The sequence below is a fragment of the Bos indicus x Bos taurus genome, chromosome 1, assembly GCF_003369695.1.
Source record: "Bos indicus x Bos taurus breed Angus x Brahman F1 hybrid chromosome 1, Bos_hybrid_MaternalHap_v2.0, whole genome shotgun sequence".
NCBI classification, from domain to species: Eukaryota; Metazoa; Chordata; class Mammalia; order Artiodactyla; family Bovidae; genus Bos; species Bos indicus x Bos taurus.
In genome coordinates, this window is record NC_040076.1 from 2,261,416 (window position 1) to 2,275,641 (window position 14,226).

General features: G+C 50.8%; 1 protein-coding gene across 1 annotated transcript; it reads right to left on the reverse strand.

The window, feature by feature from the left end:
• Positions 1-2,318: 2,318 nt before the first annotated feature.
• Positions 2,319-4,643, reverse strand: OLIG1 (oligodendrocyte transcription factor 1). The gene has a single exon (XM_027528715.1). It carries the CDS (start codon positions 4,388-4,390, stop codon positions 3,590-3,592), a length of 801 nt encoding a protein of 266 aa, XP_027384516.1. The 5' UTR covers positions 4,391-4,643; the 3' UTR covers positions 2,319-3,589.
• Positions 4,644-14,226: the final 9,583 nt, after the last annotated feature.

Consider the following 14,226-nt stretch of genomic DNA (forward strand, 5'->3'; position numbering starts at 1 on the left):
CCCAAGCCCTTCCAAGACCAGCTTCAACTTGTTCCTTCTGCTAAAAGCCTGCCTGCAGATTTCAAAAAGCAACTCCTTGCTCTACAACATACATGTCCATTCTTAAATATGGTGCCTACAGAATACACTGCCCTCCCATAGACATATGTCTAACTTTGCAGAGGTCTAACTTTGCATTTGGGGCACTGTATATAGTTAACTTTTATTCCTCAGGACGCCTGAGTGCCTGCTGCTGCTGTTTTTCAGGATGCAAATTCCTTTAAAATGTGAGTCTGCTCAATGGAGACACTGACATGGAGAACAGGCTTATGGACATGAGGGTGGGGGAGTGGGCGGGGAGGAAGAAGCAGGTGAGATGTATGGAGAGAGTAACATGGAAATTTACTTATCTTATGTAAAATAGATAGCCAATGGGGATTTGCTGTATGACTCAGGGAACTCAAACAGGGGCTCTGTATCAACCTAGAGGGGTGAAAGGGGAGGGAAATGGGAGTGAGGTTCAAGAGGGAGGGGACATATGTATTAGTTCAGTTCAGTCACTCAGTCATGTCCAACCCTTTGTGACCCCATGGACTGCAGCACACCAGGCCTCCCTACCCATCACTAACTCCTGGAGCTTGCTCAAACTCATGCCCAACCATCTCATCCTCTGTCTTCCCTTTCGCCTCCTGCCTTCAATCTTTCCCAGCATCAGGGTCTTTTCTAAGGAGTCAGTTCTTCGCATCAGGTGGCCAGAGTATTAGAGCTTCAGCTTCAGCATTTGCCCTTCCAAAGAATATTCAGGACTGACTGCCTTTAGGATTGACCTATGTATACCTGTGGCTGATTCATGTTGATGTTTGGCAGAAACCAACAAAATTCTGTAAAGCAATTATCCTTCAATTAAAAAATAAATAAACTTTTAAAAGTGAGTCTGTTAATCTTCCTTGGCACACTAAGATGCTACATGCAGGTAGATAAATAATTTGATGATACTCAAAACAGCCCTACTTATCCTTGTGAAATTCACTCATAATCTTTGGTTCTGGAAACCATGATAGGGTTTGATTTTTTGATAAATAAAAAATCACATGTAGTGTGATCTTTCTTATCTTTCCCTATAAAGCTTCAATTAATAAGAAGAGACAGGAGGGAGACCACACACCCCTTTCTGCCCTGTGGCTCTCTGCTTCTCTTAGAGATGGTTTCAAAGTAAGGATGGCATCTAGGTGATATAGTTGGGACGACGGGAGGAACTGTTTATTTCTAATATCCTAGAAATGTTTTTTTAGGGAGGGGGACCTGATCTGGTTTTGATTAGTTGTTCATTTTCTTTCTGTCCATCGTCAAGATGCAAAGTAAGCAAAGACAGCCATTAAATACACAGAAGGTTACAATTCAAATTTAGTTATAATAGAAGCCTGTGACTTTTCTGATGGCAGAGTCAGGAAGAATGAGATATTCTTCCCCAAAATGGGTTGGAACCATAGAGTTACTTTCCCTCACATCCTCTCCTGCCCATCCTCCCTGAGTAAACAGACACTTATCAAGGATGGTAGAGAAAAAAATTCCATCCTGCTGGCACTCCCTCCCACCAATCCCATCTGTGTTCCCAAAGCGAATGCTTATTTTTCCTAAATGTATACATGATTCAGACTAGCCAGTGTGGATAAAATTGAGTAAATTGCCTTCTCTGGCCTTTCTTTAATTTCCCGCAGGTTAAAGGGGACACTACTTCATCCCCACAGTCCCCCTACCTTTAAATGTGGCTGGATTTCATTAGTAACTATGAATATTTAAATACTACATGTGAGCAAGTTCACATTCCAATTTCTTTATCACATCTTCAGACAGAACAGCTTTCTTCACCTGTTAGAACAAAATGATTTCCAAGGTCACAATTTCCTAGGAGACGGCTCCAACCTGATTTAAATGATGGGGGGAACGCTCACAGCTTTGAGTTTCTGTCCACTAAGACAGAAATGGTAGATTTCTGAGAAAGATGATGAGATGTAAAGTAAGTTTATCATAAATATATTTCATAACCCATTTTTCAGAGGCCAAAGTTGTAGTGTGAAAAGACCCACCCCCACCAAGTTTGGCTAAGAACTGATTCCTGGGATCCCTCCCTCTCTCCTCATCCACCCCTTCACCTGCCTGCCCCTTCAGATGCCCCTCAACTTGACCAACAGTTGACTTCATTGGATTAGTTTTTACAAACCAGGAAGTCAGGTTTAAAACCTTTTGATCAGAATCATTTAATTATTACCCTTCATCCTGAGGTTCTCAATCCATCAGGGTATCAGGACTTTTTTATTAACAAATCAGACGAAAAAATGTAAGGCCCTTACATGTTTATTTTGTTGATTCTTCACAGCGCAGGGAAACAAAGTTAGAGAGAGAAAAAAAAAAGGAAATGCCAGTTAAATTCGGCTGCTATCCACAACCCCGAAACCTTAAAATCCAAAGCAAGCTGCTGAAAGATCATGAAGTCATCTTGGATGAAGTAATTTGCTAACGTCTATAACAAACCAATGTAGTTTTTCCATCGCGAAGCGGCCAGAAGACCTGCCCCACGCGCTGGTCCAAGACCCCCGAACGCGAAGGGACCACGCAGAAGACGCCACCCCGCCGTGGCCACCGCAGCGGGGTCCCTGGTACCGCTCCCTGTTTAACGAGGCAGAACGTTAATTAGAGATCTTGCCTTCTGCCAAGCCAGAAACCGCGAAACGCATTGTTACCTATTTTCTTTGAGTACGCCCGGAAGCCCGTCTGCGGGGAAAAGGTGGTTGTTTTTAAGCAAGCTCAAATGTTGCCTACGCTACCCCCGCGGGAAGAGGAGACAAAAGGAGGAATCTCGAGGTCCAAACCGCCCTTCTCAGAAGATTTCAGATTTAAGAGCGCATCATCGCGACAAAACATCCGGTTCTGCGATTCTCAAAAAACTGCACTCTCATAGACGGGGTATGAAAGCGGGCTTTCCGATCCAGCACACTCATCGACCTGGGAATTGTCACCGCCCCTCCCGCGGTACCGCGATGCCAACCGCCTGGCCGCCGAGGGTCTGTCTGTCCGTCTGTTATGCGCGAGGCCGTCTGCACTGACAGCGTGGTCTTTCTCGGCTTCCCAAGGGTCAGCCAGCCTCCTCTAATCGGGACTGGCTGCTGGTGAACAAGGGCGCCTGTGACCTCTGGCTGAAGAGAAGGAAACACCTCCAAGTCTACCCCCAGACCCCCGCCCTCCGAGAGCAGCCCCTTGGTTCCCTGGCTCGGCAGGTGTAGGCCCACCGCCGCACCCGGGCTAGCCCGGCGCCCTAAAGTCCGCATCGCTCTTGCAAAACGCACGACTCCAGGAACCGTGAGACATGGGCGCGGGGTGAAGGTGAGAGCGCGCACGTGAGCGCAAAGCAGCTGGAAGCCACCCAGAACCCTAAAGAGCCCCGACGCTCTGTCGAACATCCGCTCCGGTCACTTTAATTTCCCCGGGATGGGGGCGGGGAAGGGGACGCCCAGCAGTCCCTGTCTCTGGGCGAGGAGGTCCGCAGTGCCCTCCTGGCTCTGCTCGGCTTGGGCGGCGGGAGGCCAGGCCGAGGTGGCGCCCGAGCCGGCCCTCACTTGGAGAACTGCGCCGGCACAGCGGCCAAGCCAAGGCCGGCCGGGACCAGGTGCGGGAACTTGCAGACGGCGCAGGTGCAGAGGCCAGGGCCGCCCGCGCCGCCGCCCGGACCGCCGCCGGGGAGCGCGAACTGGCCGCACGGCGGCTCCTCGAGCGCCAGCGACAGGTACTTGGCCGGGCGCAGCGCATCGGGCGGCCCCACGGCGCCGGGCGCCAGCAGCACCGAGCCGGGCGCGGCGGCGAGCAGCGGCAGGCCGGCCAGCAGCAGGCGCGGCGCGGCAGGCCCCGCGCCCTCGCCGAGCGCGCGGCGCAGCTCCTGAAGCGAGCTGCCCAGCAGCAGGATGTAGTTGCGGGCTAGCAGCAGCGTGGCGATCTTGGAGAGCTTGCGGCCTGGAGCGCCCTGGCAGTGCGCCGCCGAGTAGGGCAGGATGACCTCGCGCAGCGCGTCCATGGCCAGGTTCAGGTCGTGCATCCGCTTCCTCTCTCTGCTGTTGATCTTGCGCCGCAGCTGCTGTTGCTGCTCCTCTTTGGCATCGGCCCGGGGCCCGCCGCCCGCGTGCGCCCCAGTCCCGGGTCCCGTGCCCGGCGTGTCGGCGGGCGCCTCCGGCTTCTCGCGCGCAGCCTTGGGGAGGAGCGCGGCCCCCGTCGGGGAGGAAGAAGAGGACGAGGAGGGCGGCTGCCGGTAGCCCACCAGCTCGTAGAGGGAGGCCCCGACCGGCACGTCTCCCGGCCTCGGCGGCCGCAGCATGCTCGCGGGGGCCGCGTTCACGCGCGCCTGGGAAACCGCATAATACATCTGGGGGAACGCTGGGGGCGGCCGAGGCGCCCTTCAGGAACGCCCCGGGGTGGGCCTGTCGGCAGGCCGCCCCGCCCCGCAGACCTGCGCGCGGGGAGCGGATGGCGAGGCAGGAGCCCGCGCGCGACCGCTTTAAACCCGGCTTGGGAACCTGCGGGGTCGCGGGCTGCAGGGCGCAGCCAATGCGGGCGCGAGGTGCGGCTCCGGCGCGTGCTCATTGGCCGCCCGCTCACCCCGGGCGGGCGCCGAGGTACCGCTGGCGCGGCTTAAGGAGATTATTGTGAGCACAAGACGGAAAATCACAGGACACTCCACCCGCTACCCGCCTACCCCCGCCCCAACCGCGGGATGGAGGGAGGCAGGGACGCGCGTTTTCGGGTGGAGTGGGGCTCTTGGAGGACTGGTGTTGGGATGGTGGGGCTAAAGCTCCTGTCTCTCTGTCTCTGCTTTTTTTTGTATACGTATGCATATTGTTGTTTGTTGTTCACTCGCTCAGTCGTGTCCGACTCTTTGCGACCCCATGGACTGCAGCACGCCAGGCTTCCCTGTCCATCACCATCTCCCGGAGCTTGCTCAAACTCATGTCCGTTGAGTCAATGATGCCATCCCACCATCTCATCCTCTGTCGTCCCCTTCTCCTCCGACCTTCCATCTTTCCCAGAATCAGGAGCTTTTCTAATGAGTCGGGTCTTTGCATCAGGTGGCCAAAGTACTGGAGCTTCAGCTTCATCATCAGTCCTTCTAATGAATATTCAGGATACACAATGGTTTGTTTTAAATTGTGGTCAAATACACATAACATCTAATCTAGCGTCTTAACCATATGTAACCGTACAGTTGCATGCAGGCACATTGCTGTGCACCCAAATCCGCAGAACTCTTTGTCTTTAAAAGCTGGAATTCTGTATGTACTAAGCAGTCCCCCATCCTCCCTGCAACTCCTGGCAACCATTATTCCTCTATGAATCCGGCTACTCTAGGTACCTCCTACAGGGGATCACACCGTGTTTATTTTCTAATGACCCTTGTTTCAGTAGTATAATGTCTTCGCTGTTCATCCCAGCTTTAGTGTCAGGATTTCCTTTCTTTTTAAGGCTGGGTAACAGTCCATTGTATGTATATACCATGTTTTGTTTATCCAGTTCTCTGTAGATGGACATTTCCATTGCTTCCATGTTTTTGGCCATTGCAAATAAAGCTGCTATGAGAATGGTTGAAACAGGTGTTTTATAAATATGTGATTTTCTTCAAGGCTTTGAGAACCAAATTTCTGGGCTCAAGGACCAGTAGCATTAGAATGTTTACTTCCAGCCTCTTTCTCTCTTCTCTTTCTGATTAAAAAGGGCTTTAGGGACTAAGGAGCTTCTTTCCTACCCCAAAGGGACACGTATTCACTTTATCAGTGACTCGATTCTTGGTTAAACAAAAACACAGAAATCTGCCTTTTATCGGAAAAAAAAAAAAAAAGCCAGCCAAAATAACAAAACAGCAACTCACCCACACACTCGTATCTGTTCAGGGTAGAACTGAACCTTTCTCTTCCCTAAATGAAAGAGCATCGCTTGGTGGCTGTGAGTGTTTTCTTCCCCAGCACCAGGGGATACTACTGCAGCTTGTCATCATCCCACGGGAGAGTAGCATAGGCTGAGTACCTTTTGGTATCTAAACCTTCACTATCCACTATGGTAGCCGCCAGCACCTGTGCCTGTTACAATTTAATTTGCTAAACTAAGATGAAGCTAGAATTCAGTTGCTTGGTTGCACTAGCATTGCCTCAAGTGCTTAGTCGTGGCTGTCATGGCCATCTGTTGGACAGCACAGAGAACACTGCATCATCACAGAGAGGTCTACTGGACAGCACTGATGTTGACGCTAACTTCGAGAAAATGAGCTTCTCCCCCGTGGTCCCCTTTCGTGTAAGAAGAAGGATGCTGTTGAAGGACCTATCATTGCAGGGACTGATTTCAGCTCTCGTGGTCCATTGGCTGTGCTTGCTGATTTCAGGGCTGTTTTGTTCCGTTTTCTTCCATTAACATTCTCCCCGTAGGCTCCCTCTGACCTTTGGCTTCTTTTTTATTGTTGTTAATTTTTATCACAGTATAGTTGCTCTACAATGTTGTGTCAGTTTCTACTGTACAGCAAAATGAATCTGCCACACCTGAATATATCCCCTCCCTTTTGGATTTCCCTCCCGTTTAGGTCACAACAGTGCATGAAGTAGAGTGCCCTGCACCACACAATATATTCCCATCAGTTCTCTATTTTATACATAGTATCAGTAGTGTATATGTCAGTCCCCATATCCCACTTTGATCTTTGCTTCTGACCTCCAGTTCAGTACAGTTCAGTTGCTCAGTTGTGTTCCACTCTTTGCAGTCCCATGGACTGCAGCACGCCAGGCTTCCCTGTCCATCACCAGCTCCCAGAGCTTATTCAAACTAATGTCTGTCGAGTCAGTGATGCCATCCAACCATCTCATCCTCTGTTGTCCCCTTCTCCTCCTGCCCTCAATCTTTCCCAGCATCAGGGTCTTTTCCAATGAGTCAGTTCTTCACATCAGATGGCCAATGTTTTGGAGCTTCAGCCCCAGCATCAGTCCTTCCAATGAATGTTCAGGACTGATTCCCTTTAGGATTGACTGGTTGGATCTCCTTGCAAAACAAGGGACTCTCAAGAGTCTGACCTCCAGTTTTGCGTAACATCCTGTCCAGGCCTTGGGTTCAGCTCCAATTTACTTTCTTCTCAAAGTCTTGGTGATTTCTCATCTTCTTCCCCTCATCAGTCTTGGCAAACCATTGGCAGCTTTTCCCTGTAGCCTAGATTGTGTTATGTGTAGGTTATCCCTGCATTTACTTGTGATTGTTTTGAGGGTGGGAACCACTTGTTCATTTCTTTATCCTCCCAGAGCTTTGCAACGACAGTGTGTCCTGGGGGTGTCTGAGTATTTGGTTTGAAATCTCCACTAGCTCACAGGTTCCTCCTTGAAATGTGTGAAAACTCCATTGGAAAATGGAGCTTTAATCCAAGAGTTTCCCCTAGGCTTCACAGAGAGTCAAGGGTCTTGGTAGGATCCCCTAGCACACTAGAGGGACTCACTTAGGGAGAGAGGAAGAGGCCTCAGGAAGGATCTGAGTCCCCTGCAGAATTGTATGGACAAGAGGGAGAGAGATCAAGGAAATCACCTTAAAAGTAAACTCCGGGAGTTGGTGATAGACAGGGAGGCCTGGCATGCTGCAGTCCATGGGGTCGCAAAGAGTGGGACATGACTGAGTGACTGAACTGAACTGAACTGACCCGCTTGAAACTTTCAAGGTGATTTCCTTGATCCCTCTCCTTCTTGTCCATATAATTCTGCAGGGGACTCAGATCCTTTCTGAGGCCTCTTCCTCTCTCCCTAAGTAAGTCCCTCAAGTGTGCTAGGGGATCCTACAAAGACCCCTCAAGCAGGTAAGTGTGTGTGTAATCATTTGCCCTTGTGTTAAGGCATCCTGTTTCTCAAAGCATTTTCACAGACACTTGCATTTGACTCTCAGGGGAACCCTAAGAGCTGAGCATTTTTAAAATCCCTGCTGCGGATGGTGAAACTAAGGCTCCCAGAGGGTGATGAGTTTCTGGGGTTGAGGATTAACCTTCAGACAGGACAGGCAGAGCTGCCCCATCGGTGACCAGCTTCCAGAATTCCCTCCAGCTGGACCAGGCCTCCAGGAAGCTGGGGAGGGGGCCATGATGAGGAGGGTTGGGGACGGGGTGAAAGGCTGGAGGAGACAGCCTGGGCCAAGCCAGTATGGTGGAGTTGATGGGTTCGGGCTTGTCCTAGAAGAGAGGGCTCCTGGGATCCCACCTACATGGCCCTCCTCTAGCAAAGCTTGCCCTCACCCTGAGGACCCCACTGTCCTGTAGCCGAGGACCCTCTGGCTTCCTCCTCTGCCCACATCCTAGGTGTGGACCCTGGGGCTTTCACCTGCCAGCAGAAAGAGAAAGTGGATGAGAAAGACAGAAGCTCAACCAAGGAAAGTGAAAGTGAAGTCGCTTAGTCGTGTCCAACTCTTTGCCTACCAGGCTCCTCCATCCATGGGATTTTCCAGGCAAGAATACTGAAGTGGGTTACCATGCCCTTCTCCAGGGGATCTTCCCAACCCAGGGATCAAACCCAGGTCTCCTGCATTGTAGGCAGACGTTTTACCACCTAAGCCACCTGGGAAGCTCAACCTAGGACAGTGGCTTAAAAACTCCCCCTCCACAGACAGGGGTGCCCAGGGATCAAAGATGGAAACACACACATTGCTCTTCCCCACAAAGGGCCCCTCTTCCCTGGAGGTGTCCCTGATGGTTCTCTTTAGCGCCCCCTCTTTTTTGGTCAATTGCTAAGTTGTGTCCGGCTCTATGACCCCATGACCCACAGCACACCAGGCTTCTCTGTCCTTCACCATCTCCCAGAGTTTGCTCAAACTCCTGTCCATCGAGTCGGTGATGCCATCCAACCATCTCATCCTCTGTCATCCCCTTCTCTTCCTGCCCTCAATCTTTCTCAGCATTCAGGTCTTTTCCAGTGAGTTGGCTCTTTGCATCAGGTGGCCAAAGTATTGGAGCTTCCGCTTCAGCATCAGCCCTTCCAATAAATATTCAGGGTTGGTTTCCTTTAGGAGGGACTGGTTGGATCCCCTTGTAGTCCAAGGGACTCTCAAGGGTCTTCTCCAGCACCATAATTCGGAAGCATCGATTCTTCAGCCCTCAGCTTTCTTTATGGTCCATCTCTCACATCCGTACATGACTGCTGGAGCCCTGAACCTCCCCAGATCTCTGTCCTGAGGAAGGAGGGATCCCTTCTTCTACCCGGGACACCGTCAGTAGGACCTGCTGGTCAGTGCATATTAAAGTGCTCTTGCCCGAGCCCTAGGAGAGGGCTCCGGGTAGCTGTGCAGGCCTAGCATGGGCACAGGACTTGGTGCCTGTTGAAGCTGGTTACTTGGATGCCCCTTCTGCTGGAGCAGAGCTCCAGCGGCATGCAGAGTGTGACAGCTGGCAAGGGCCAGCAGGCCATTGTAGCCCCTGGCAGGAGCCCCGTGGGCTGGCTCCAGGGGAGCCAGCTGCAGTGGCCTACCACATTCAGGCCATGCTTGGGGAGCAACTTACGTCCGCCATAACAACGACTCTTGTCTTTGCCTAAAGGGTGTGTGTTTGTGTGTGTGTGTGTGTGTGACTCCTTTCACCCCAAGTAGATACGTGTGGCAGGCTTCATTTTTCTTGCATAGAAACTTAAAACATCCCCTGCCTGTTCCCCCAAACCTGCCTTCCACCCTTGCTTTGGGTGGAGAAGCTAAAATTTTTGCAGTGGCAGACGATGGGACCCCAAAGCCTCAATGGGTGTGTGGTACCACCCACCACCTCTGTAAGCACAGACAGGCTGCGAAGTCCCCCTGACTTCCCTGGAGACAGTGCCTTCTTGAAGAAGGCTAGCTAAGTGTAAAAAGTCATCTTTGCTGAAACGTGCTGTTGAAACTGGCTGGAGCTTGACGTGTAATGAGACCAGGGTTCACTTTAAAGTGCTGCTTTCTCCTAAGAAGGGCAGAATTCTCTGGAAAGCTTCCATTACCCAAGAGGTGTTGACGTGTATGCTGTGGCCCTGTGAGAAGTGGCCAGCGCGTCTCTGTTTGCCCTGTTATTAGCCTCCCCATCCTGTCCATGCAGATCTCCGCCCAGAACACAGGAGACAGGGAAGGAGCTGCAGAAGGCAGGGGGCATGGAGGAGAGAAGCAGAGAGAGAAGACAGGGAGGAGGCGGCTGACCCTTGGCAGGTTTTCTTGGTAAAACAGAGATCCCTGGACACGTGTGGATACCTCTCAGCTGGGGACCATCTCAATAGACTCTAAGTCATGCTTAGCAACAGTTCTGATTAAATACAGATTCCTACTGGGAAAATAAGAAAGAATAGGCATTTTGTTCAGTTTTAAAAGGGAGTGCAAGTTGATCCAGTTGTTATGACCTGATACGTTGTTAGTGTGTGTGTGTGTGTGTGTGTGTGTGTGTGTTAATCGCTCAATCATGTCTGACTCCTTGCAACCACATGGACTGTAGCCTGCCAGGTTCCTCTGTCCATGGGATTCCCCAGGCCAGAATACTGGAGCCATTCCCTTCTCCAGGGGATCTTCCCCACCCAGGGATCCAACCTGGTCTTCTGCATTGCAGGCAGATTCTTTACCCACTGAGCCACCAGGGAAGCCCATACATACAGTGTTGCTTGAACGCTCTGCGACGGTCACAAGTGTCCCCCTTCCAGGGAGGAGGGGCGCAGGCAGCAGTGCCTGGTCTCTGTTGTGGTTAAAACATTACAGATCTAACGCTGAATCCCGTTGCTGCACAGCAGAAGCTAACACAATGTTGAAAATCAACTCTACTCCAATAAAAATGGATCATCAATGTAACGGGTGTGTTTTGCACATATTGTAAGAAGGTTTATTCTATTTCTGGTAACTGTCATCTCAACTCAATTTTAATGAAGTTTACTACTTCAAAATTACTTTTTAAGTCCAAATGTGTCCCCTGCCATCTTCTCTGTGGAAAAAAGTTAAACGAAAAGTAAGAAAAGAAATGAGATAGCATTTGAGTTTTTCTTTTTCAGATTTCCTTTTAATAACAAACACTTGATCTGGCTGTTGGTGACAGAGCTCAAGTGGATGCATAGATGTTTTCTTTTTTAAAAAAAACACAGAGTGATTTAACAGAAATAGACATTTTCATTGCTTCTGTGAGTACTGAATGCTGAAATTCTATATGTCACCTAGAGCAACATAGTAACACATTTTAATAACTCTCACTGGAGTTCTGAAAAGAACTCCTCCTTCAAAGAAACTTCCAATAATCATTGTGAAAAGCCTAAGAAAAGAGAAGTACATCTTTTTGTTTCAAAGACAAATGGAGATGGTTCCTGCTACATCAAAACTGAGAAGCCCATTAACCGAATTTTAGGCAGAGAAATGAAATATAACCAACAGGAATCTTCTGAGTAAGTGTGGTAAGAAGAGCTGTCAACTAAGATACATATATTAGCCCATGCAGCTTAGTGTCTGAAGGGCTGGTTTGGGGCCGAACAAAAATATTCTCTGAGTCTCTCCGAAGTCAGTAGCTGGAGCCAAACGTTTCAAAGGCTTACACTGACACAATGAAAAGAGACAATTTGCTTGGAAGGCTGTGGCTAATTTATAACACAATGTCCAATGTCATGGTTAGTTTTGTTGCAAAAATTTGGCAGTTTCACCCAGTCTCAGGCAGCCTGAAAAGATGTGAGCGATTCTGGCCACAGCATCTCCCACTCGCGAGATGTTCCAAATGGTTCAAACAAGCCCTTTCATAGAGACGCGGGGGCCAAGTGTGCTCAAAGGAATGAGGGAAACAAAGGTGGCTCTGAAGTCATTTCCCCGCACTGGGTCCAGCCATCCGGTTTCACTCTTTCCCCATTGAACAGGCAGAATGCGACAGGAAGAGCCCGGATGAAAGGGAACAAACAAGCTGATGTGTTTGGGGAGAGAATGGAGAGAGGCCGGGGCTCTGAGCTGCTAAACTCTCATTCTAGGTTTTCAGAAGGGACTGAATGATGAATTATAGAAACCTGAAAGGTAATAAAATATGGGTCACTGAAGCGCTGAGGCCAAGTTCCTAAAACACCTGCAGAGACAGAAGGTTCTAGAAGTCAGCGGGGCCCTGCAGTCGCCCGGGCAGACACCCTGCCCAAGGCACAGAAGGGGACTGTTTGGAGGCTCACCTGTTGTTTTCCTGTTGGCTGGCAGTCCTTCCCCATCTGCGAGAGCCAGCGGCTGGATCTGACTCCAGATTAGACCACCAGGAGGGGAGAAAGAAAGGCAGTGTGCAGACTTCCCAGGGTGCAGTTAAGGAGACTGGAGCTGGGGGGCCACCTCCTTCCTCTCCCGAAGGCGCTCTGACCTGGAAATGTTTACTCCGGTGAAGACATCCGCGTTGAGCATGCAAATCTCCTCCTCTGAAATAGTCTAAGGCTTTTCCGCTCAAAGCCTCAGCCTGTTTATGTCTGACAGAGTCCTGATGCCTGGCTGGTGGATAGCAGCTAGCCTGTAGCCTCAGGAGGACTTATTTGAGCCTCAGTTTCCTCATCAGTAAAATGGGAATAACAGTGTTTATCTCCTAGGGCTGTTATAAAAGTTAGGAGAAAATATGAGGAAGGTGCCATGCCCAGAGTCTGGCACATAGTAGCTGCTTAGTAAAATCATAATGGGGGGGCTTCCCAGGTGGCGCTAGTGGTAAAAAAACCCATCTGCCAATGCAACAGACATAGGAGACGCGTGTTTGATTCCTGGGTCAGGAAGATCCCCTGGAGGAGGACATGGCAACCCACTCCAGCATTCTTGCCTGGAGAATCCCGTGGACAGAGAAGCCTGGTGGGCTAGAGTCCATGGTGTTGCAAAGAGTCAGACATGGCTGAAGCAACTTAGCATGCATCAGGCAAAATGATAACAGTAGCTAATATTATTGAGCTTTCGCCATATGCCAGGTACCTTGGAAGGCCTTACTTTACGGCTTTCATTCAGACTGCGATGGTGTTCCAGATCAGACTGCGGTGGTGTTCCAGACGTGTTTGCTTTAGGCGAGTGCTTTCTCTGGACCACGGATATGGAGTTTTTATTCATTTATTTCTGGTTGCTCTGGGTCTTCACTGCCGCACATGAGCTTTCTCTAGTTGTGGCAAGCAGGGGCTCCTCTCAAGTTGCAATGCAAGGGCTTCTCATTGCGGTGGCTTCTCTTGTTGCAGAGCATGGGCTCTGGGCACACGGACTCAGTAGCTGCACCTTGCAGGCTTGGTTGACCTTCGGCAAGTGGGATCTTCCTGGATCAGGGATCAAACCCATGTCCCCTGCACTGGCAGGCAGATTCTTAACCACTGCACCACCAGGGAAGTCCTTGCCCACGAACAACGCACATGTGCGTTTGCTCCCCCTCTAGTTCAGAGGCTCCACGGGAGTGGTGTTCTCCTCTGTGCCCCGTGCCTTGAGCAGGGCTGACCCCTCCCTATTAGGTGCTCCATAAACACTTGAATGAACGAGTGGGCTCACTGCCTTCTAGTAACTTCTAATCAACTTGAGGGCACGGGGCAGACACATCTGAACCTCTGACTAGCCGTGTCAGGTTATGGGATATGGCTGAGCTGGGAGGGCATCAGAGCTGCTATGGTCCAGAGCACACGGAGCCACCAGGTTCCCTGGTGGCTCAGATGGTAAAGTGTCTGCCTGCAATGCTGGAGGCCTGGGTTCAATCCCTGGGTCAGAAAAATTCCCCTGGAGAATGAAATGGCAACACACTCTGGTATTTTTGCCTGGAAAATTCTATGGACAGAGGAGCCCGGTGGGCTACAGTCCAGGGGGTTGCAAAGAGTCGGACACGACTGAGCAGCTAACTTGACTTACAGAGCCTGGAGCAGGGAGCCAGTGGAGCCCGAGATGCTGAGATGCTTTAGCGCAGTCAGTGCACAGGTGGTACCGATTCTGCTGGTCTGAGAATCAGGGCTCGGAGGATGGCGAGGCGTTAAGAGTTTCGAAGAGGGAGCAGTTGCTCATGGTTGAGGCCTCTTGGAGGAGAGTTTGGTAAGCAGGGGGACCTAGAGGGCTGGTTGTGCAGAGGAGACAGGAGGGCAGGGGGCCGGCCAGCCCCAGGGGGTGGAATGAAGAATGGGGACAGGGTGGAAAGACAAGCCGAGAGGGCGGCGGGCAGGGGGAAGAGGGGCAGAGGGGGACAACCGCCAGCCACAGCCACGGTGATACGCACCCTCTCTCTGCCGTCTTCCGTCTTCAAAAGCAGTTCGTGGAAGGATT